Source organism: Giraffa tippelskirchi, chromosome 5 (genome assembly GCF_054371585.1).
Source record: "Giraffa tippelskirchi isolate mGirTip1 chromosome 5, T2T-mGirTip1v1.2.pri, whole genome shotgun sequence".
Lineage (NCBI taxonomy): Eukaryota > Metazoa > Chordata > Mammalia > Artiodactyla > Giraffidae > Giraffa > Giraffa tippelskirchi.
The window spans coordinates 136,368,916-136,391,124 of record NC_137279.1 but is presented as its reverse complement, the minus strand read 5'-3'; the positions used below and the strand labels follow the sequence as shown (position 1 = coordinate 136,391,124).

Sequence of the window (22,209 nt, the reverse complement as noted above, 5' to 3'; positions counted from 1 at the left end):
TGGCTCTAATATCGCCTCACAAAATTGTATTCATTCTACTCACTGACTTTTTTAACTTCTTTCAAAGGAGAGCTGACATCCTGAGAGTTGTATCGACACTGTGAATTCTTGTAATAACTTCTCTACCATCTTCATTAGTCACTAAGACATTTTAAGGTATACAATAAACAAAAAAGAAGCTTCTCAAACTTCCATGAGATAAGTAATTTAACTTCCAAAAACAAGTCTTGGATACCAGGGAAATACTCACAGATGAGACACTAGCTCTGTAATAGCTCTATTGTCCTGTCAAAAGAAAATTTGGAGAGCTTTCCTTGATATAAGCATTTTATTGAGCAAGAAACACTGCTCAAAAACAGGGCGAATTTGAGCTGAAACATGGTTAGAAGCTAAGCATGCAGCAGTGACAGCTGAGTTTATAAAGCATGAATGAGGGAGCACATTTGTGTGTGTGTGTGACTGGTTACTAGAAACTTACAGTCTTTTTATGGTAGCAGCTCTGTGTAAGCTTAACTGTCTATAGCAATTCGCTGGGAAGCTATAAGGTCATACTGACCTGAAAAAAGCTGTTTTTGTTTTAGATCAGAGTCAGACTTTGGGCAAATCTGGATAGTTTAAAAGTTTTAGTTATGTAACTATGAATGTTTGGTCTAAAAGTATATTCCAAATGAGGCCTCTATTTTGGTTTTTCTTTAACCATTAACAAACTGAATGGCATAATTCAAGCTCAGAGAGCATTAATTTATTATTTTGTGTTTCTTAAAGAGTTATAGCACATTGTAAACAAAAAAATTTTTATCCTTAAACCTGGTATTTCTTTTTCCTCATGCAATAGACTAATATTTTGTACTTTTCGAATGGTTTCTGTAAAGAGCTTAAGTCATATTGTAAACACAGATCAAATTTTCTCAGCAGAATCTTAGGTTATATTTGTTTGGATCACTGAACTCATCTGGTGTCCATGTGTTGTATTCTAGGGTATTCTGGAATATGATGTATATTTGTATTCTCAAATATCAAGTAAAAAAAGTTATTAACTATCAAAATTAAATGTGTTATTGTAAAATAATGTACACTCTATTAGGAGTAGGCCCTGCAAATAATAAACAATAAAGCAGTTACTGAAAAGAAGTGCATGGAAGAAATGGACCTCAAATTAAGGAGCACTCTACCTCAAACATTGGAGAAGGAAATGGCAACCCACTCCAGTGTTCTTGCCTGGAGAATCCCAAGGATGGGGAAGCCTGGTGGGCTGCCATCTATAGGGTCACACAGAGTTGGACACGACTGAAGTGACTTAGCAGCAGCAGCAGCAGCAGCTACATCGAACACTACTGAATACTTACACTAGAATTCTGTTTTATCTTCTTCCAAACTGTAAGCTACTTGAGGGCAAGCATGATGTCTTTTTTCCTCAACAATGTTCAGTTTAGCCTCTAGATCTAGAAGTAATAAAAATAACTAGTTAGCATTTATTGCATGTGTATGTTTCTTTAATGTATGTTATCTGAAGAAACTATGTGGGAATATTAGCCTAGTTAACAGATGAAGAAACTGAGGCTCAGAGAGATTATCAATTTAACTGAGATTTTATAGCATCTAGGTGACTGAATCAAAATCTAAACACAGATCTGAACACAGAGCCCACTGTTTCCATCGTACTTGCTCTCCCTATTCATTTGAGTAGTATTAAACACACTTTTGCTGAACGAGTCAACACTTTTGATTTCTTCCAGGTAAGAATTCTATTCTGATCATAGAAATCATTTTATTCAACTCATACAACTATCATTACCAACAAGCAAGGAAGGCAACAAGCAATGAAGGCAGCCTCTATAAACAGCTCTTGGTCTCATTTGTATGGCACCTCTAAATAAATATAAGACAGTTATCCATTTCAGGATTATTTTATTTTTACAAGGAACGAATGCACTATATGTAGAGAGACAGAAAATATTAAGACTAGAAGAGACTTCCAAAGTATTTCAGTCTGTTTTTTAGATAAAGGTTGGTCTGTCTCCTCCTGCTGCCGCCCCCCCGCCACTTCCTCAGTTACAATCTGATTATTCCTCTTTAAATAAGACAAGTAATATTTTTATGACTGCTTGAAGCCAAACCTGTAGGCTAGTGACTTTTTTGTTCCGCACGATTTTTTCCTTTTTATTGTATTGTATAATTCAAATCCAGTTTTGGATCTAAACAGACAGGTTTTGTTTTCTAATCACAATTCTAGACTTGTAGCTTGGTAGAAGGTTTTGGTGGCGTTTGTATTCTAAAATACAGTTTTGATGTCTTTAATATCCTGTTTAAGAGAACTTGAAAAGGTGAAAATGCATGATGGAAACCAAAATATTAGACTATCAAAACACCCCATGTCAATATTGAAACATATAACTTGAAATTAAGGTAATTTCTGGAAAATCAACTGCTGACAGTAAACCAAAAAGAACTGTTTGGAGATCATTTTCCTAAAATTAGAATGAGGAATATAACAAAATTTAATCACTGGGAAAACATTTTCGCTTTCATGACACTCTACTCTCTTGATTTTCCTTTCTCATTCTCCTTTACTAGGTCCTCCTTTTCTTTCCAGCTCTTCATGTGAGACTGCTTCAGGGTTCAGTCCATCATTCTCTTCTCTATTTCAGGTCTTTATCTACACTCCCTATAACAGTTTGAATTACTATCCATTAGTTGATGACTCCCCAGCTCTCATCTCCTGCCCATACCTCTCTCTCCAACCTTCCAGTCATTCAGTCAAAAATCTTGGAGTCATCTCTGACTCTTCTCTTTCTCTTATGCCTTTCATTCAATTGTCAGGAATTCTACCTCCCCAAACAATCTGTTCACTTCTTACCACCTCCACTAGTACCACCAGTCCAAGACATTCATTTCTCCCCTCCTGTCACTTTCCCTCCTCTACAGTCTACTCTCAGAAGAGTCTGAGTGATGCTTTTAAAATATGTCATCACACCATTCCTTTACTCAAAATCTTCCAAGAAATCTGCATCTCACATAAAAGCCAAAGTCCTTACAAAATCTTACACAATCTCTCACCCCAACCTCCCACACTCACTCCCGCCCACCTTTACTCTCCTCTCTCGTTGACCTCTGGCTTCAATGTTTTCTGAACAAGCCAGGCTCACTACTGACTGAAGCCTTGGAGCTAAACGTTTCCTTGGTCTGGACAGCTTTTCTCCTAGATAAAAAGCTTTGCTTTTCTCAGATTAACAGCTCTTCCCCCCAGATAACTGCACTGTATGCTCCATTTGTTGTTATTGTTCAGTCACTAAGTGGTGTTCCACTCTTTTCCGAGTGCACGGACTGTAACGCACCAGGCTCCTCTGTCCATCCGAATTCTGGGGCAAGAATACTGGAGTGGGTTGCCATTTCCTTCTCCAGGGTATCTTCCGGACTCACGGATGCAACCCGGGTCTCCTGCATTGCAGCCAGGTTCCTTATCCCTAAACCACCAGGGAAACCCATATGCCCTTCAAATCTCTGCTCAATAATTAAGACCACTCTCAGAATCCTATTTAAGAGCTGTAACCCGTCCCTTTATCCCCTCATCTTCTTTTATCCTGTTCTATTTTTACAACACCATGCATATTTAATAGCTTACCACAGTAATTATTTGGGAGATCATTTTAGTTTCTAGTAGATGTAAACTCTATAGATTGTTTTGTACTTAGGCCATAGTGGCTCAGTGGTAAAGAAACCGCCTGCAATGCAGGAGACCCAGATTCTATCCCTGGGTGGGGAAGATCTCCTGGAGAAGGAAATGGCAATGCACTCCGGTATTCTTCCCTGGAGAATTCCATGGATAGGGGAGCCTGGCAGGCTACATACAGTCCATGAGGTCGCAAAGAGTCCGACACGACTGAGCAACTAACACTTAGGTTTGAAGGGATCTCACATGGATAACAGTCAATAATGGATTTCAGCAACTCATTTCACAGTACACACGCCTGGGCAAGCTCCCTAACTCTCCTCAAGCCTAAATTTCAGCACCTCCTTAAACTGCTAAGTTCCTTTAAGAACTTCCCGACCCCGGAAATAAAAGCTTAAGGACGGGGGTGGGAAGAGGAAGCTACTTCCGTTTCCGTACAGACCACAAGGAGCAAAAATACCATGGCGAAGGCCGGAGATAAGAGCGGCGGTAGCGGAAAGAAAGGCCTGAAACGCAAAGCCGCTACTGAAGAAGCTCAGGAGGCTGCAGTTGTTGAGGATGGGGCGACGGAAAGCGGGGTCCAACCCCCAAAGACGGCTGCCTTTCCTCCAGGATTCAGCATTTCGGAAATTAAGAACAAACAGCGGCGACACTTAATGTTCACGCGGTGGAAACAGCAACAGCGGAAGGTACGACGCGGCGGAGTCGCCAGGGCGCGTGCGCGGTGTCGCCCTAGAGCCAGTGGGGTGGGGGCGGGCTGGATGATGCACATGCGTGGTCATCCCTGCCCAGGTCGCAGGCGGCGCTTATTAATCCGGAAGGGGTAGGGGACAAGCAACCCTGCCCTGGTTCCTGCACCCTCATTTTTACCACACTCTCAGCTCAGCTTTCCGTCTGAGCAGCAAGGATTCCTTTCCTTATCAGCTCTGTTGTCCTCCGTTGCGAATGAAAGCAAGAAGTCTTGCTCTACTAGTATTAAAAATTACTTTCCTGCCCGGCTCCTCTGCCTCCGCCCCTGCCAGACTTAACAAGCAAAAGTCTCCGTCTCCGATTTACCCCGTCAACCTAAAGTTGGTTCATGCCTAAAATCTGCAATACCGGCAGTACAAACATCCAAAATGATCCTTGTCTGATTGCTGTAGCCCCTCTTACCGAAGTTAGACTGTCAAGTTTCTAGAAATTGGATTTACTCTTTCCTGCATTGTCCTTATACCAATCTAGAAGGTAAACACATAGAAAGAGATAAAGCCTAAAATCACAGTGCTCATTTGTGGTTAAATTACGCTTGGAAGCAAGTTGCTTATTGCATATCGCGAAAATTCATACACAATATTCTTTTTACTTGCCTGCTGCCTCTTGCTAGACTTGTTGAGCCCCAGCACAGTGTCTTATTTGTCGTAGGTGACAAAGTGCTATTGGAGTACCTGGAAGGGACAAAAAACCCATTTTGGTGCTCACGTATGGGGGAAGGGTGTCCCAGATTTCTTGGATCTGTAATTTCTAATCGGAGACCTGGTGGATTGAGGATCAACAGGCGCTAGGGAAAAGAAAATTTTTATTTTATATTGTGTGTCAAGCATCCTGTTCAGAAGTCCCCAGAAGTTACAGATTTACAGTACATCCTGCAGATTCCGAATAATAAAAGCATATTTTGATTATAAAATGTTTGAATAACTAGTAATGCTAAATGCTAAGTCACCTCAGTCGTGTCCGACTCTGTGCAACCCCATAGATGGCAGCCCACCAGGCTCCGCCGTCCCTGGGATTCTCCAGGCAAGAACAGTGGAGTGGGTTGCCACTTTCATGCCTTCTCCAACGCATGAAAGTGAAAAGTGAAAGTGAAATCGCTCAGTCGTTTCCGACTCTTAGCGACCCCATGGACTGCAGCCTACCAGGCTCCTCCATCCATGGGGTTTTTCCAGGCAAGAGTACTGGAGTGGGGTGCCATTGCCTTCTCCAGTCCCACACTAGAGTAGAAGTTAATTCTATCGTTAAGACCATTGTTACCAGGGGAAAGCGCAACTAGTAATGAATTTATTGTAAACATGTGAAAACTCTCATTATCATTATTTCTAGCACTTTCAAGAGAAGCGACCAGAATAGCCATAGTTTTCTTTAGGTTGCAACTTGTTAGGAATGCAAAATAAGAAAAGCTTGTTAACTTGTTTAGTATACATTTTGCACTTTCACTTTATTTGAGGCTTTAGAGTAAAAGATAAAGCTAATGAAATTTTAAATATTCAAACTTGTCAATTTAGATTATTTTGAGGGAGCAAGATCATCTGGTTTACAATAACTTAGGTGTGAAAATCTTAAGTCTGGATGTTTATTTTAATACAATTCTAAGACTGGTCAATTTAAATATTCATAGCATTAGTAATTTCATTATGTGTTTGCTATGTAACTGGTAGTTTCTCAATATTGTTCTTTTCTTTTTTAAATCCTTTAGGAAAAGTTGGCAGCTAAGAAAAAACTTAAAAAAGAGAGAGAGGCTCTTGGTGATAAGGTAAATAAAATTTTTAGTCCTCTGCTTTATATCTTGTATTAAGGAATATTCCCTGATATTAACATTGAATCACTTTATTTTAAAATTTATTATGAAATATTTTGACTGTTTAAAATGATATAAAAACAATACAGCACACCCTTTTCTATCCTTTACTCAAGAAGTTATGCATTACTAAATAGTGTTCAAGTGTCTTGTGTGGTATTTTCTGATTGCTTTCCCCTCCAAAGATGACCACTCATTGGGACTTCCCTGGCAGTCCAGTGTTTAAGATTCCACGCTTCCCCTGCAGGAGGCAAGGGTTTGATCCTGGATTGATTGGGGAACTAAGATCCCTTTTGTCTCGAAGCAGGGTCAAAAAAAAAAGACAATAACTCATGAAATTGCTTTTTATTATTCCCATGCACTTTCTTTGTTTCCTTCATTATGTTTGTGTGCATAAACAGTAAATACAGTAGTAGTGGTATTTTGCATGTTTTCAAAATTTCAAAATGGTGTATATACTTCCAGCTTGCTTATTTTACTTAACTTCATGTGTTTGAGAGGCAGAGGCACATATCCCTGACTAGGAATGGAGAAGATCCCCACCTTAACCCTGTAACTGGAGTTCTTCAGACTTGAAGCAAAAGCATTTTGTTACGCTAGGCTGAAGACAGGCATGGTAGAGCCTCTTCTGTTGTAGGGTTGGGATGTGTGAGAATGAGAGCTGACAGAGAGTATATAAACCTGTGAAGAGTGAGAATGGGGAGTAGGAGGAAGGTGAGACACCTGAGTGGATTGTGGCAAAAAAGAGAGCATCAAGAAAGGATTTAGCTATGTTTGCGATACTGACAAAAAGTGAAACCTTTCTCTTGAAAAATTTTAAAAGAACTATTGAATGCTTCTGCATTATTGCACAGCTAAGTTATTTTCATTTTATTTAAGTTTAAGGTTGCATTTATACTTGAAAAATTTTAAAAATGTTCAACTCCCTCCTCCTCCCATCTCTTACTTAAGATGGAGTACCAAGTAATAATAAGCATTTTTGAGGAAGGGAAAAATACAGACTATATACATATACTGTATACAAACTAAACACTACTTTTTCATGAATTCTCTTGAATAGTATTAGATTAAATCACAGGAAATTCCAATATTAAGACTGTTTTCACCTGCAAAATCTTATCAAGCAGTGTTAGTCTCTTTTTTACTCAATAATCAGTTACATCAAATTAATATGCTGATCACCATTTGAAAATATCACCATTCTTGTTTTTAGATTGATAGATGATCTAGAACTGCCTCTTTTAAAAAAATAAATTCATTTCATAAAATAATAAAAAGAAATTCCTAAATAGTCTGTCAGGTTATATTCATCTCTGTTAGTGTACATACATTTTAGATTAGTTTTAATCAGTGTATGGTTATGGTTTTGTGTTCTTGCTCTTAAAAATTTCATTTACAAAATTTCTTGATCTAAGCTGAATGTATGTGATTGCTGATGCTAATGGTATTCCATTAAGTTGGAAATGCCACAGTCATTATCTTGTTGTTGGACATTTGCCCTATTTACTGTTCATTTCCACTAACCATAGTGATTATACATATTTCTTTGTATAAATTGCTCCCCTTTTCATTCCTTACCATAAATTATCTAAACTAGAATTACTAGTTCAGCAGATAGAGACAGATTTGTAGCCTTTGTTGGATATTTCTGAATAGCTGTCTGAAAGTATTTTAACTAAAGCTACCTAAATATGTACCTTTGTAATTCTTCTGTTATGTTTGATATTTTTCATCCTTGTGAATAATCATTTTGAATTCCGTTTTCTCTTTCTGCTACTTTTGCCTGGTTTTAAGCCATTTTATCCTGTCAGCAATTCTTCCAGTAAGTGCATGTGTGTGCTCAGAGAGTTAAAAAGCCTCTTACTCAATATTGTTACTAGGACTGATGTAGCAGTGGGTTGAAATGAGGAACAGATTGAGTTTTTGCATTATTTGCAGATTTTCATTATTCTTCCCCAAGCATAATGCAAAATTATTAATGTAAAATGCTTCCCAGACTTAACATTTTTTTCTTTTATTTAGGCTCCACCAAAGCCTGTACCCAAAACTATTGACAACCAGCGAGTGTATGATGAAACCATAGTAGATCCTAATGATGAAGAGGTAAATGTTAGAAGTGTTAAATAAATTTGGATAATCACATTTGATAAATTATCTGTTCTTATGCCAGTGTTTAATTTAAAGTACTAGCTGGTGAAGTTGTATAATGGATTGATTTAGCTATAATGCTGGCATATTATCTTATTATTTGTTGAAGATTATTTCATAATTGGGTTTTCCAACAATGCTGTAGAAAAAGGCAATAATTATTTATTTTCTCAAAAGGTATTGTATTTTATGCTTAGATAAACTTATTTGTCATTTAATCAATAATACTTCCAGTGTTTTTTAATGTCATTTGAAAAGCAGTCCTTGTTTTATAAATTTTTACTACAGATTTTTGTAGTATTTGTTAGACATTTTGACAACTAAGGGTAATCTGATGCTATTTTTTTGTGTGTCCATATAAAGCTCTTGGTTTCAAGATAATCTTTCACTTTTCCCTTTAGTTTGCAACAGTACAGTGAATGAGTCAAGGTTTTAAAACACATTCATGTACTTAATTATCAGAAATGGATTTCTCTTATTAGAGTGAAAAGGAAATCAGTTTCTTTCTTCCACTTTTCCCTCTTTCTCCCTCTTACATAACCAGTTTCCCAGCACCATTTTTGAAGTAGTACAGTCTTTCTCATAGTAAATTGTAGTGCTGTGTGATATATTAGTTGTCCATATGTGCTGAGTGTTTTTATTTTTTTTGGTAGCTTGTCACTGGATCAGTTCTTTACTGTCTTGATTATTTAGCTTCATGGTAAGTTTTGATAGTTGTGAGGGCGAGATGCCCCTCACCATTCCCGTCCTCAAATCCCTCTCTTCAGGAGTGTTATCTTCCTGGATCTTTCATCTTCCATATAAAAATATGAATCATACTAAATCAGATCAGTGTCAGAATCTAGGTAGTATTGGGTTGGCCAGAAAGTTCATGCGGTTTTTTCTGTGTCATCTTACGGAATGTTTTACAGAACGAACTTCTTGGCCAACCCTGTGTGTGTCTGTGTGTATCCACTATATATATATATATATATATACGTATAGTATATATGTAGGTATGTAAGTAGTGAAGTCGCTAAGTTGTGTCCGACTCTTTGTGAACCCATGGACTGTAGCCTACCAGGCTCCTCCGTCCGTGGGATTTTCCTGGCTAGAGTCACTGGAGAGGGTTGCCATTTCCTTCTGCAGGGGATTTTCCCAACTCAGGGATTGAACCCGGGTCTCCCACATTGTAGAAAGACGCTTTAACGTCTGAGCCACCAGGGACTGCTAACTGCTAAGTCACCTTAGTCGTGCCCGACTCTGTGCGACCCCACAGATGGTAGCCCAGCAGGCTCCACCGTCCCTGGGATTCTCCAGGCAAGAACACTGGAGTGGGTTGCCATTTCCTTCTCCAATGCATGAAAGTGAAAGTGAAGTCGCTCAGTCATGTCCGACTCTTAGCGACCCCATGGACTGCAGCCTACCAGGCTCCTCCATCCATGGGATTTTCCAGGCAAGAGTACTGGAGTGGGGTGCCATTGCCTTCTCCGGCCACCAGGAAGTCTTAGTATATATGTATGTATGTATATATATGTTGTTTTGGTTCAGTTCAGTCACTCAGTTGTGTCGGACTCTTTGCGACCCCATGGATTGCAGCACACCAGGCCTGTCTGTCCATCACCAGCTCCCGGAGTTTACTCAATCATGTCCATTAAGTCTGTAATGCCATCCAACCATTTCATCCTCTGTTGTCCCCTTCTCCTCTCTCCTTCAGTCTTTCCCAGCATCAGGGTCTTTTCAGATGAGTCAGTTCTTTACATCAGGTGACCAAAGTATTGGAGTTTCAGCTTCAGCATCAGTCCTTCGAATGAATATTCAGGACTGATTTCCTTTGGATGGACTGGTTGAATCTCCTTTCTGTCCAAGGGACTCTCAAGAATCTTCTCTAACACCACAGTTCAAAAGCATCAATTCTTTGGTGCTCAGCTTTCTTTATAGTCCCAACTCTCAGATCCATACATGACTACTGGAAAAACCATAGCTTTGACTAGACAGACCTTTGTTGGCAATACTGTAATGTCTCTGCTTTTTAATATGCTGTCTAGGTTGGTCATAGCTTTTCTTCCAAGGAGCAAGCATCTTTTAATTTCATGGCTGCCGTCACCATCTGCAATGATTTTGGAGCCCCCCAAAATAGAGTCTGTCACTGTTTCCACTGTTTCCCCATCTATTTGCCATGAAGTGATGGGACCAGATGCCGTGGTCTTAATTTTCTGAATGCTGAGTTTTAAGCCAACTTTTTCACTCTCCTCTTTGACTTTTATCAAGAGGCTCTTTAGTTCTTCTTCACTTTCTGTTATAAGGGTGGTGTCATCTGCAGTCTGAGGTTATTGATATTTCTCCTGGCAATCTTGATTCCAGCTTGTGCTTCATCCAGCCCAGCACTCTGCGTATAAGTCAAATTAGCAGGATGACAATATACAGGCTTGACGTACTCCTTTTCCTATTTGGAACCAGTCTGTTGTTCCATGTCGAGTTCTAACTGTTGCTTCTTAACCTGCATACAGATTTCTCAAGAGGCAGGTCAGGTGGTCTGATATTCCCATCTCTTTCAGAATTTTCCACACTTTGTTGTGATCCACACAGTCAAAGGCTTTGCCACAGTCAATGAAGCAGAAGTAGATGTTTTTCTGGAACTCTTGTTTTTTCGATGATCCAACAGATGTTGGCCATCTGATCTCTGGCTCCTCTGCCTTTCCTAAATCCATCTGGAAGTTCATGGTTCACGTACTGTTGAAGCCTGGCTTGGAGAATTTTGAGCATTACTTTGCTAGAGTGTATGAGATAAGTGCAATTGTGCGGTTGCGGTAGTTTGAGCATTCTCTGGCATTGCCTTTCTTTGGGAGTGGAATGAAAACTGACCTTTTCCAGTCCTGTGGCCACTGCTGAGTTTTCTAAATTTGCTGACACATTGAGTGCAGCACTTTCACAGCATTATCTTTTAGGATTTGAAATAGCTCAACTGGAATTCCATCACCTCCAGTAGTTTTGTTCGTAGTGATGCTTGCTAATGCCCACTTCACTTTGCATTCCAGGATGTCTGGCTCTAGGTGAGTGATCACACCATCGTGATTATCTGGGTTGTGAAGATCTTTTTTGTATAGTTCTGTGTATTCTTGCCACCTCTTCTTAATATCTTCTGCATCTATTAGGTCCATGCTATTTCTGTTCTTTATTCTGCCCATCTTTGCATGAAATGTTCCCTTGGTATCTCTAATTTTGCTTCACTGGACCTTTAAATACTGAAAATGTATTTCAGTGAATATCATTGTTTTCTTCATACAATTTTTACACATAAATCTTGTTAGAACTATTCCTGGGTATCTTAGATTTTTTTCTTGTTAGTATAAATCACATCTCTCTGAAAACTATTGATTTGCTGATTTACAAAAATGAGATTGATTTTTGAATCATGATCTTTTAATCAGTAGAATTCTCTTCTAATAATTTTTCTGAATGTTTTCATTTCATGTTTAGATAATCATTTCTGCAAATATGTTTTTGTTTCTTTCAAACCATTAACAGTTTCGTTGATGTTTGTTGAGTTTGGACCTGTCAGTTAAGTTTTTCATCCATTATTTCTTGAAATTCTTTTTTTCTGCCCTCTTCTCTCCTCAAGGACTTCCTTCCTAACACATTGTTGAGATGGTTAATATTATCCTAAAATTTTCTGCAGCTTTGCGCTTTTTGCTATGATTGTGTTCTCCATCCTTCAGATTGAATCGTTAGTAATCTGTTTTCAAGATTATTGATTCTTCTTCATCTTAGATCTACTGTAAAGCCTGTATTTTTCCTTAATTCCTTGAATATATTTATTATGACGGCTTTGAAATTGTCACTAAATTCACCATCTGGACCCATTCAGTCAGTTTTTATTGACTTCTCTTTTCCTGATTATACATCATACTTTTCTGTTTCTTTGTATATCTAATATCTTGGTTGAAAATTGGACACTTTTAGAAAACATTACAGTAACTCTGGATTGGTTTTGGTTTTTTTTACAGGTTATTGATTTTTTTGTTGTTATTTTAGTAACTTGTCTGGACTTAAACTGGAATCTCTCTGACAGTAGCATTACACTACTACTCAGTTTGTGTTATTTTTAACCTTCCTCCTTAGAGATTTTTCCCTGTGTTTGTATGACTTAATGGTCAGCTAGTGATTTGGGTAGAGATTGCATCGTGAAACCTTGGGCCCCCGAGACATACATACCCTCTGCCAACTGAGGTGTGTGTGGATTGAGGAATGCATTCAAAGTTGCAGCCATTTCTCAAGTCTCCCTTGTCTTTCACGTGCACTGGATTCTCAGGTCTCTCTTATGTGTAGCTTAGCTGTCAGTCAAGGATCTGGGGAGACATTATGTCAGTTCATCTATGATTTTTCACTTCCAGAGCTCCCATTTAAATTTTTGGCTGGTCCACACCTACCCTGAACTAGGCCTGTAACCTCCGAGGCCACCTGCCCCTCCTCGAATCTGCTCTACCACCTCTGGATCCAGGATTGCTGGTTCTCGCTTACTATTAGTCCTGAAGTTGATAAAGTTACTGTTTTCACCACCCAGGTTGATATGGGAAATGGAATAGCTCTAGGCAAGATTCTTGATGTTCTTGCCCACAAATGGATCCATTTTTCAAGAACGAATGCATCTCTATTTCTTGAAATTATTTTTGACAGTTTTTTTTTCCAGTTTTATATTAGTTTTCTTCAGCTAGAAAATTATCCAACCTCTTCATGTTTCCATTCCCCTGACCCTCCTGGGCCCTCTTTAAATCACAAGTCAGCTAGATACTCTGTTACAGAATCCTACTAGAATTGCTTGTAAAATGCTGGCCCAGTAGTGTGTTTGATGTAAAGTTACCTCTCTTTCTGTTTTCAGGTTGCTTATGATGAAGCTACAGATGAATTTGCTTCTTACTTCAATAGACAAACTTCTCCCAAGATTCTCATCACTACATCAGATAGACCTCATGGGGTAAACATATCAATTACTATAGTTCTTGAATTCTTCATTTTCTTACATAGGTTATTTAAAATAACTTCCTTCAGAAGAGTTAAATTTTTAGTAATTGCCTTAGGTAATGCCTGTAAATAAGCTAAATAAAATGTATCAGTGATGTGATGTAGGTTCACCAAGTGTGATTCTTCATGATAGGCTTTCTCAGCCTCAGCACTGTTTAAACATTTTGGGCTGGATTTTTTTATTGTTCAGATTGTCCTGTTCATTATAGGATATTTAGCAGCATCTCTGGCCCCTATCCACTAGATACCCATAACAGCCAACTTCTACTGCTACCATCAGTCATGACCACCAAAAATGTTTCCAGATATTTCCAAACATCCTTTGATGACAAAATTGTCCCTAGTTGAGAATGAGTGCTTTGGATAGATCAGCCTTTGATGGAGGATGAAACTGTTTAGATTTCATTCTTCCCTAGCCTTGCTCTCTATTAATAACACTATAATGATTACCTCTTTCCTTATAAATATATGCCACTTAGATTTTTATTATTTTTCATTTTTGAGGATTTTGTTATTTTGTTTTATAGAGAACAGTGCGACTCTGTGAACAGCTCTCTACAGTTATACCAAATTCGCATGTTTATTACAGAAGAGGACTGGCTCTGAAAAAAATTACTCCACAGTGCATCTCAAGAGATTTCACAGACCTGATTGTTATTAATGAAGATCGTAAAATACCAAGTATCCTTTGTTCTTTTTAAGGAGTTTTCTTTTCTCCCCTTCACCCCCTTTTAAGATATATTTAAAAGAATAAGAAAATGTTTCCAGTAACTTTTAGAACATAATTTTTTCAACCAGAGAATTACATATCTCTGTTCAAGACTCTGAACTGATTTTTCCTTTTCACTCTGCAAGCATTTGTTAAGCACATCCTATAAGCAAGACATTATTTAATTGTTAGTAAAAGATAAACAAGAGAAAGTCAGCTTCAGGGAATTCATAATCTAGTAGGATAAAATAGATATGCAAACATAAATTCTGTGTAGATAGTACAATCACAGAGGGAAATACAGGATACAATACAAACTCTGGTAAAAATCTGCCCTGGGGACATTAGGAAAGAAGTACTTGACAGAAAAAGATGCCTAAACCCTGTCTAGGTGGATATGGGTGAATGCGGTGAGTAAGGCAGAGGAAGAATACCTATTGCAAAAATATAACCATTTGAAAAGATAGAGGCATGAAGGTGCTCTCCCAGTTGGGGATCTGCACCTAATTTGATATGGCTAGATTTTGTGTTGCCAGAAGTGGTGTCACGAGATTGCATTTTTGAAGTAGATATTTGGGCCCATATTATGTATCAACTAGTGTTTCAGATACCAAGAATAATCTGTCCTTTTACTATGAGTCTCAGATCCAAGGTGAATGTGTTACCTCAACTCTAGGTATTTCTTCCTGTTTTGAGATAAGAGATCACATAAAGGATGCCTAGATTTGTTTTTGTCATTGATGTTGTTTTACTCACTCATTGCCTGTGAACTCAGTAACTTTAAAGATGGCCAACTGAATGTCAAAATTATTAAAACAAAATTACTAAGGATTTATAAACAATGGGGATAGTACTTCTGTGCTGCCAGGATAACATATTTAAAAAAATCAATGAACACTGCTTTTTAAAAAATAATGGTTTACAAGCTATTTTTTTTCCATCTAAATAACTTTTATGGTGTTTATTGTTTTCAGTATAAGTTAATTAAAGACATCCACTTGCTCAGTCGTCTCTGACTCGTTGCGACCCCATGGACTGTAGCCCATCAGGCTTCTCTGTCCACGGGGCTTCTCAGGCAAGAATATTGGAGTGGGTAGCCATTTCCTTCTCCCAGTATCCCCTTGCACCAGTTGCTTTTCAGAGACTTTTAAGACTAAACTAGCTTTGTATTGTTAGTCATTTTATAATTTGGCTGGATTGTGAGTTTAGAAAAAAAAGTCTCTTGAATACTTAATCTATTCCAGAAGAAATCTGCTTTGAAGATAGTAGTCCCTGCCTTTTTAAAACATGTCATCCCAACCCCCACCCCCCCAAATGAGGTTTCAAGACCTTTGTTCCTCTGTTTCGGGCAGTACTTCCTCACTTTCACTTTTTTCCTCTTCCTTATTTCTAAATGGAAATTTGAGGGTAGGATAAGTCTTTGTGCTCTCTGCAGCTTATTAGGGTGTTTTACATTCCTGGCCTTTGAGTCTGTCATAACAAAGTAACTTTCACATCAGTGGTAACAAAATGCCTCTGTATTTCTGACTGCAAATTACCAGCTAAGGTCTAGGACTCAGGTGTAATCCCACCCCAGTTTAGATATGCCATGTAGCGCTTGGATGAATCTTCCTGACCCTTCTCAAACTCCTTGTTGCTAAAATCATTACTAAAAATCGGGATGAGTCCTATGTGGCATGGTTTGTGTTAGAGATTAGCAATAACATAAGTAATGCCTTTGGTACAGTGCAGGTACTTAGGAATTGATACATTTGGATTTTGTAATTTCTTTTGATACAAACCACAATTTAGTGGAAATTTCTAGAAAAGATTCAAGCCTTGATTTAGGTTAAATGACTTCTACTTCTCTTAATCTCCTTAAGATTTTATGATTTTTTTTTTATAGTGCAAATGATACAGAAATACTTTTGGCTGTACCTTATGAGTATAGCCAAACCTTGAAGAGAAGGAAAAAATTCAAACAGTTACTGATAATCTGCTGTGTAGTAGGCATAGTATCTGTCAGAAGTAGATCTTAGAGTTAATGGATTCATTGGAAAGAAAGGCATTTGCGTAACTAACTCAGATGACAAGTGCAATAGTAACAGTGAGAGCTGAGAATATTTAGAGCTTAATTTTGACTGTAAAAATAGATGGCATTTGAAGCAGGCCTTAATGGATGAGTAAAATATTGTAGATACTTGAAATAGCATAAGCAAAAAGCACATGATAGGATTAATGTTTATGGTGTATTAGGCTGTCAGTGTCTACCAGTTATGAAACAAGATGTAGAGATAGGAGGTTATTAATAAAAGGGTAGTGTGGAGCCACAGTATGAGTGCTATGCTGATGTTTTTAATCTGTAGAAGAGTCTGTGATGAGAGTAGTTTGAAATAACCTATAGCTGGCAAAACTCTCAAGGCATCTAGTTTTTCACTTAGCACCTAAGACGCTATGAGAAACTACAAATACAATGGCACAGCCGAGTCCCATAGCTTATTACTTACAGAACCAAGGCCTAAATCCACCTTGATTAGTCTATATTAGGAGACAGATGTACTTGAAGTGTTGAAAGAGAAGTCAGACCAAGCAGGATACTGTTTTCCTAATCTGGGTGGAAAAATCTCAAGGACCTCAAATAGGACAGTAACACCTGGGGTAAAAGAGGCAGCTATAGAAGTGAGGAATTTATGAAGGTAAAACCAATAAACAGGATCTGGTGGTGGGAGAGGAGGAAGTTGAAGATGATAACCACCATAGTTTCTAATTTAATAGACGAATGGGAGAATGTTGATGTCTTTTAAAGATGGCAACATCTGTTTTATAGAACTTACATTGTGTGCAGATACTTAAAAGTCTAGTTCTGACCTCCTTTTAAGGTTTAGTATGTGAAAGAATCAAGTTGTGCTACAAAGACTTGAGCTGCATTCCAAACTTTTAAAGCTCTTGGGGGGCTAGCCTTGATTGTAATTTCATTTGTAATTTAGAGTGTATAGCCTAATTCTGTTTGTGGTAGGGTCAGTAAGTGGTTAATTAATTGGTTGATTTTAAACTGTAGTACAGTAATCCCAAGAATTAAGACCTTGTCTCTTGAGAACACTAATAACCTTGATATCCAGAAGACAGATTGAGTATCTGCTCTTATGGGGTGATATTCAAAACTGCATATCCTGGCCTTACAAATGTATGAAATATATATACAGATGTATGAAAGTGTGCTTTCAAGGGTTATAAAGCATCATGAAGACCTACAAGACCTTCTAGAACTAACACCCAAAAAAGATGTCCTTTTCATTATAGGGGACTAGAATGCAAAAGTAGGAAGTCAAGAAACACCTGGAGTAACAGGAAAACTTGGGCTTGGAGTACAGAATGAAGCAGGGCAAAGGCTAATAGAGTTCTGCCAAGCAAACACCAGCTTCCAACAACACAAGAGAAGACTCTGCACATGGGCATCACCAGATGGTCAACACTGAAATCAGATTGATTATGTACTTTGCAGCCAAAGATGGAGCTCTATACGGTCAGCAAAAACAAGACCGGGAGCTGACTGTAGCTCAGATCATGAACTCCTTATTGCCAAATTCAGACTGAAATTGAAGAAAGTGGAAAAAACCACTAGATCATTCAGGTATGACCTAAATCAAATCCCTTATGACTATACAGTAGAAGTGAGAAATAGATTTAAAGGACTAGATCTGATAGAATGCCTGATGAACTATGGATGGAGGTTCGTGACATTGTACAGGAGACAGGAATCACGACCATCCCCAAGAAAAAGAAATGCAAAAAAGCAAAAGGGCTGTTTGAGGAGGCCTTACAAATAGCTGTGAAAAGAAGGGAAGCGAAAAGCAAATGAGAAAAGGAAAGATATACCCATTTGAATGCAGAGTTTCAAAGAATAGCAAGGAGAGATAAGAAAGCCTTCCTCAGCGATCAATGCAAAGAAATAGAGGAAAACAATAGAATGGGAAAGACTAGAGATCTCTTCAAGAAAATTAGAGATACCAAGAGAACATTTTAAGCAAAGATGGGCTCAATAAAGGACAGAAATGGTAGGGACATAACAGAAGCAGAAGATATTAAGAAGAAGTGGTAAGAATACACAGAAGAATTGTACAAAAAAGATCTTCATGACCCAGATAACAAGGATGGTGTGATCACTCACCTAGAGCCAGACATCCTGGAATGTGAAGTCAAGTGGGCCTTAGAAAGCATCACTACAAACCAAGCTAGTGGAGGTGATGGAATTCCAGGTGAGCTATTTCAAATCCTGAAAGATGACACTGTGAAAGTGCTGCACTCAATATGCCAGCAAATATGGAAAACTCAGCAGTGGCCGCAGGACTGGAAAAGGTCAGTTTTCATTCCAATCCCAAAGAAAGGCAATGCCAAAGAATGCTCAAACTACCGCACAATTGCACTCATCGCACATGCTAGTAAAGTAATGCTTAAAATTCTCCAAGCCCGGCTTCAGCAATACGTGAACCGTGAACTTCCAGATGTTCAAGCTGGTTTTAGAAAAGCCAGAGGAACCAGAGATGAAATTGCCAACATCTGCTGGATCACCAAAAAAGCAAGAGAGTTCCAGAAAAACATCTATTTCTGCTTTATTGACTATGCCAAAGCCTTTGTGTGGATCACAATAAACTGTGGAAAATTCTGAAAGAGATGGGAATATCAAACCATCTGACCTGTCTCTTGAGAAACCTGTATGCAGGTCAGGAAGCAACAGTTAGAACTGGACATGGAACAACAGACTGGTTCCAAATAGGAAAAGGAGTACGTCAAGGCTGTATATTGTCACCCTGCTTATTTAACTTATATGCAGAGTACATCATGAGAAACGCTGGGCTGGAGGAAGCACAAGCTGGAATCAAGATTGCCAGGAGAAATATCAATAACCTCAGATATGCAGATGACACCACCCTGATGGCAGAAAGTGAAGAAAAACTAAAGAGCCTCTTGATGAAAGTGAAAGAGGAGAGTGAAACAGTTGGCTTCAAGCTCAACATTCAGAAAACTAAGGTCATAGCATCTGGTCCATCACTTCATGGCAGATAGATGGGGAAACAGTGGAAACAGTGGCTGACTTTATTTTGGGGGGCTCCAAAATCACTGCAGATGGTGAATGCAGCCATGAAATTACAAGACGCTTACTCCTTGGAAGGAAGGTTATTACCAACCTAGACAGCATATTACAAAGCAGAGACATTACTTTGCCAACAAAGGTCCATCTAGTCAAGGCTATGGTTTTTCCAGTGGTCATGTATGGATGTGAGAGTTGGATGGAGAAGAAAGCTGAGCACAGAAGAATTGATGCTTTTGAACTGTGGTGTTGGAGAAGACTCTTGAGAGTCCCTTGGACTGCAAGGAGATCCAACCAGTCCATCCTAAAGGAGATCAGTCCTGGGTGTTCATTGGAAGGACTGATGTTGAAGCTGAAACTCCAGTATTATGGCCACCTGATGCGAAGAGCTGACTCATTGGAAAAGACCCTGATGCTGGGAAAGATTGAGGGTAGTAGGAGAAGGGGACAACAGAGGCGGACATGGCTGGATGGCATCACCAACTCGATGGACGTGGGTTTGGGTAGGGTAGACTCAGAGAGTTGGTGGTGGACAGGGAGGCCTGGCATGCTGCGGTTCATGGGGTCGCCGAGTCAGACACGACTGAGCGACTGAACTGAAAGCATCTGAATATGGAGGGAAACTCACATTCCATTTGTGGTGCTACAGTTATGCTAGAATCTTATCCTTATTCCTGTATTAGAGTAGTGGATTTTAGCTCTTTCACTTACTTCAGTTCAAAGAAATCTGTCTTTCTGAAAGATTCAGGTTGATTTATGTGTCTTTTGAGTTTTGGGTGTGGTGTGAAAATCAAGTCAAAGGAATACATGCACCCAGCTATTCACCTAATAGGTGAATTACCTACAGATTTTAGGAGCCTTCGGGCATATAAAGGACTAGGTATTTAAACAACTTAAGGTTTAGATTACAGAGTTCAGTGTGTCCTTAGCTTTGTGAACAGATGGATTAATTCTGAGTCACCTGCCCAGTGGCCCAACTGCTCACTTTAAAATGAGCAGTGTTCGTCTGCGTAAAGAAATTAAGGTGAGTTTTATGCACTCCTTGACTGACACTGGCCTCCTCACAGTATCTGATTAACAAATGCTATAACCTTTAGATTAATTGATTTAATTGGGGGGGGTGGTGCTGGTTGGTTTTGTGATGCTGTGTGGTGAGCGGGGGCTTCTCTCTAGTTGTGGTGCACTGGCTTCTTGCGGTGGCTTCTCTCCTTGTGGAGCATGGGCTCTAGGCACACAGGCTTCAGTAGTTGTGATTCAAGGGCTCTAGAGCAAAGGCTCTTTAATTGCGCATGGGCTTAGCCACTCCAAGGCATGATGGATCAGAGACTGAACTGGTGTCCCCTGCATTGCAAGGCAGATTCTTAACCACTGGACCACCAGGGAAGCCTGATCTAATTGATTTTTAATAATGATGTTTGCTCTTCTGATTAAAACTGATATTTTATCTACGGTGTTCTTGTGAGATTATATTAGTTATAGGAGACAAGCAATAGCCTCCATGACTATGAAACATGTCACTTTTTAGTAGCACTTTCTTTTTGGTGTTCACTGCATATTACATAATTTTAGATACGTCTTATTTCTTGGGTTTGATTTAGCTAACTATAGTAATTTGTTATTAAGATTAACTAAAATGTTTCAATGTCATGTAAATTCCAAAACTTGAAACTGCAATGAGATGTATTTTTGCGACTTTGTTGTGATTTTTCATCATTTTTCTAGAGAAGAGGCAAAGACCCAACAGAACACATACCAGAAATAATTTTGAACAATTTTACAACACGACTGGGTCATTCTATTGGACGTATGTTTGCATCTCTCTTTCCCCATAATCCTCAGTTTATTGGAAGGCAGGTTGCCACATTCCACAATCAACGGGATTATATTTTCTTCAGATTTCACAGGTGAGGCAAGTACTTTAACTCCTTGGACTTTGACTTCAATTATGAAACATGTTTTCTACATAAACCTGTTTCCCAATGTATTCTGACAAGTATTGTAGATGAGAAATTAAAACTGACATTCAAGAATAGTGGGTTCATTCAGACTAATTTCCTTAACTGTTTTTTTCTTTAAGATACATATTCAAGAACGAAAAGAAAGTGGGAATTCAGGAACTTGGACCACGTTTTACCTTAAAATTAAGATCTCTTCAGAAAGGAACCTTTGATTCTAAATATGGAGAATATGAATGGGTCCATAAGGTATGTGCTTACTCTATGAAAAGCCATTTAGGCAATTTTAAAAAGGATGGAATGAGAATAAAACCAAGCACTTTAAGCTTTGAGTGTTTATACCTCAAGTTATGCTTGTGAATTTATTCCCATGGGTTAGAACTAATCTCTGATACAGCATTCTGGTCTAGAGATTAATCTTGGTTCACTTGAAACATCCCTAAAGACCAGTGGTTTGAAAGGTGGACCAATAGCATCACCTAAGAACTTGTTACAAAGGCAAACTGTTGGGCCACAGACCTGCTCAATCACTAGCTTAGGGAGTGGGCCAGCAGTCTGTTTATAAACCTGTGTTATGATTCTGCTGCAGGCTTGAGAATTGTTGCTACAGAGAAGTTTGGAGATCATTTTAAATCATAAATGAAAATAATACTTTGAAATACATAAGCGTGACTTTAAAATTTTATATATATATATACACACACACACACAAACACACACACAGACCTGAAGACTTAAATTCAGTCTCAGAGACAAACCAAGATGTTTTGCACTATTAACCTACACAATGTTAACTTTCTTTTTTTTTCCCCAGCCCCGGGAAATGGATACAAGTAGAAGAAAATTCCATTTATAAAGGACTGAGAGGATAGTCTTAAACTGTGCTGAACAGGCCTGTCTTGAGTTTATGAAACAAGACTCTTCAAAATGGCAGTTACTGATTTCATAAACCTTCTTTCATATCTGAACAAAGTATCAAGCGCCATGAATTACCACTATTAATGTAGCAAATAAAAAGGTCATTTTGTTAAGAGTGTTTAAGTTTCCTAAAACCTAATGCTCTTATTTTTAGGTAACTGAATAAACTGGAGTCAAGATTCAAACTAA

The 22,209-nt window shown here is 38.6% G+C and overlaps 1 protein-coding gene and 1 long non-coding RNA gene across 2 annotated transcripts in view; one reads left to right on the top strand and one right to left on the bottom strand.

Moving 5' to 3' along the window:
• Positions 1 to 4,377, bottom strand: part of LOC145506149 (uncharacterized) — an 18,675-nt gene extending 14,298 nt beyond the window's left edge. The window contains exons 1-2 of the long non-coding RNA XR_014053573.1: positions 4,131 to 4,377; positions 1,347 to 1,442 (exon numbers count right to left, since the gene is read on the bottom strand). This is a non-coding gene — a long non-coding RNA (uncharacterized LOC145506149). The remainder of the gene's footprint in view (positions 1 to 1,346; positions 1,443 to 4,130) is intronic.
• On the top strand, positions 4,109 to 22,209 carry RPF1 (ribosome production factor 1 homolog). The gene is made up of 9 exons (XM_081490121.1): positions 4,109 to 4,359; positions 6,120 to 6,176; positions 8,244 to 8,324; positions 13,228 to 13,323; positions 13,898 to 14,051; positions 20,089 to 20,171; positions 20,870 to 21,051; positions 21,225 to 21,351; positions 21,917 to 22,209. Exons 1-9 carry the CDS (start codon positions 4,132 to 4,134, stop codon positions 21,956 to 21,958), a joined length of 1,050 nt encoding a protein of 349 aa, XP_081346247.1. The 5' UTR covers positions 4,109 to 4,131; the 3' UTR covers positions 21,959 to 22,209.

What these genes read in the sequence shown, in the direction of transcription:
- RPF1 (XM_081490121.1), top strand. Translation starts at nt 4,132, where the DNA reads ATGGCGAAGGCCGGAGATAAGAGCGGCGGTAGCGGAAAGAAAGGCCTG. An exon ending in TAGATCCTAATGATGAAGAG is followed by an intron (nt 8,325 to 13,227) that starts GTAAATGTTAGA and finishes TTCTGTTTTCAG; the next exon opens with GTTGCTTATGATGAAGCTAC. An exon ending in CATCAGATAGACCTCATGGG is followed by an intron (nt 13,324 to 13,897) that starts GTAAACATATCA and finishes TTTGTTTTATAG; the next exon opens with AGAACAGTGCGACTCTGTGA.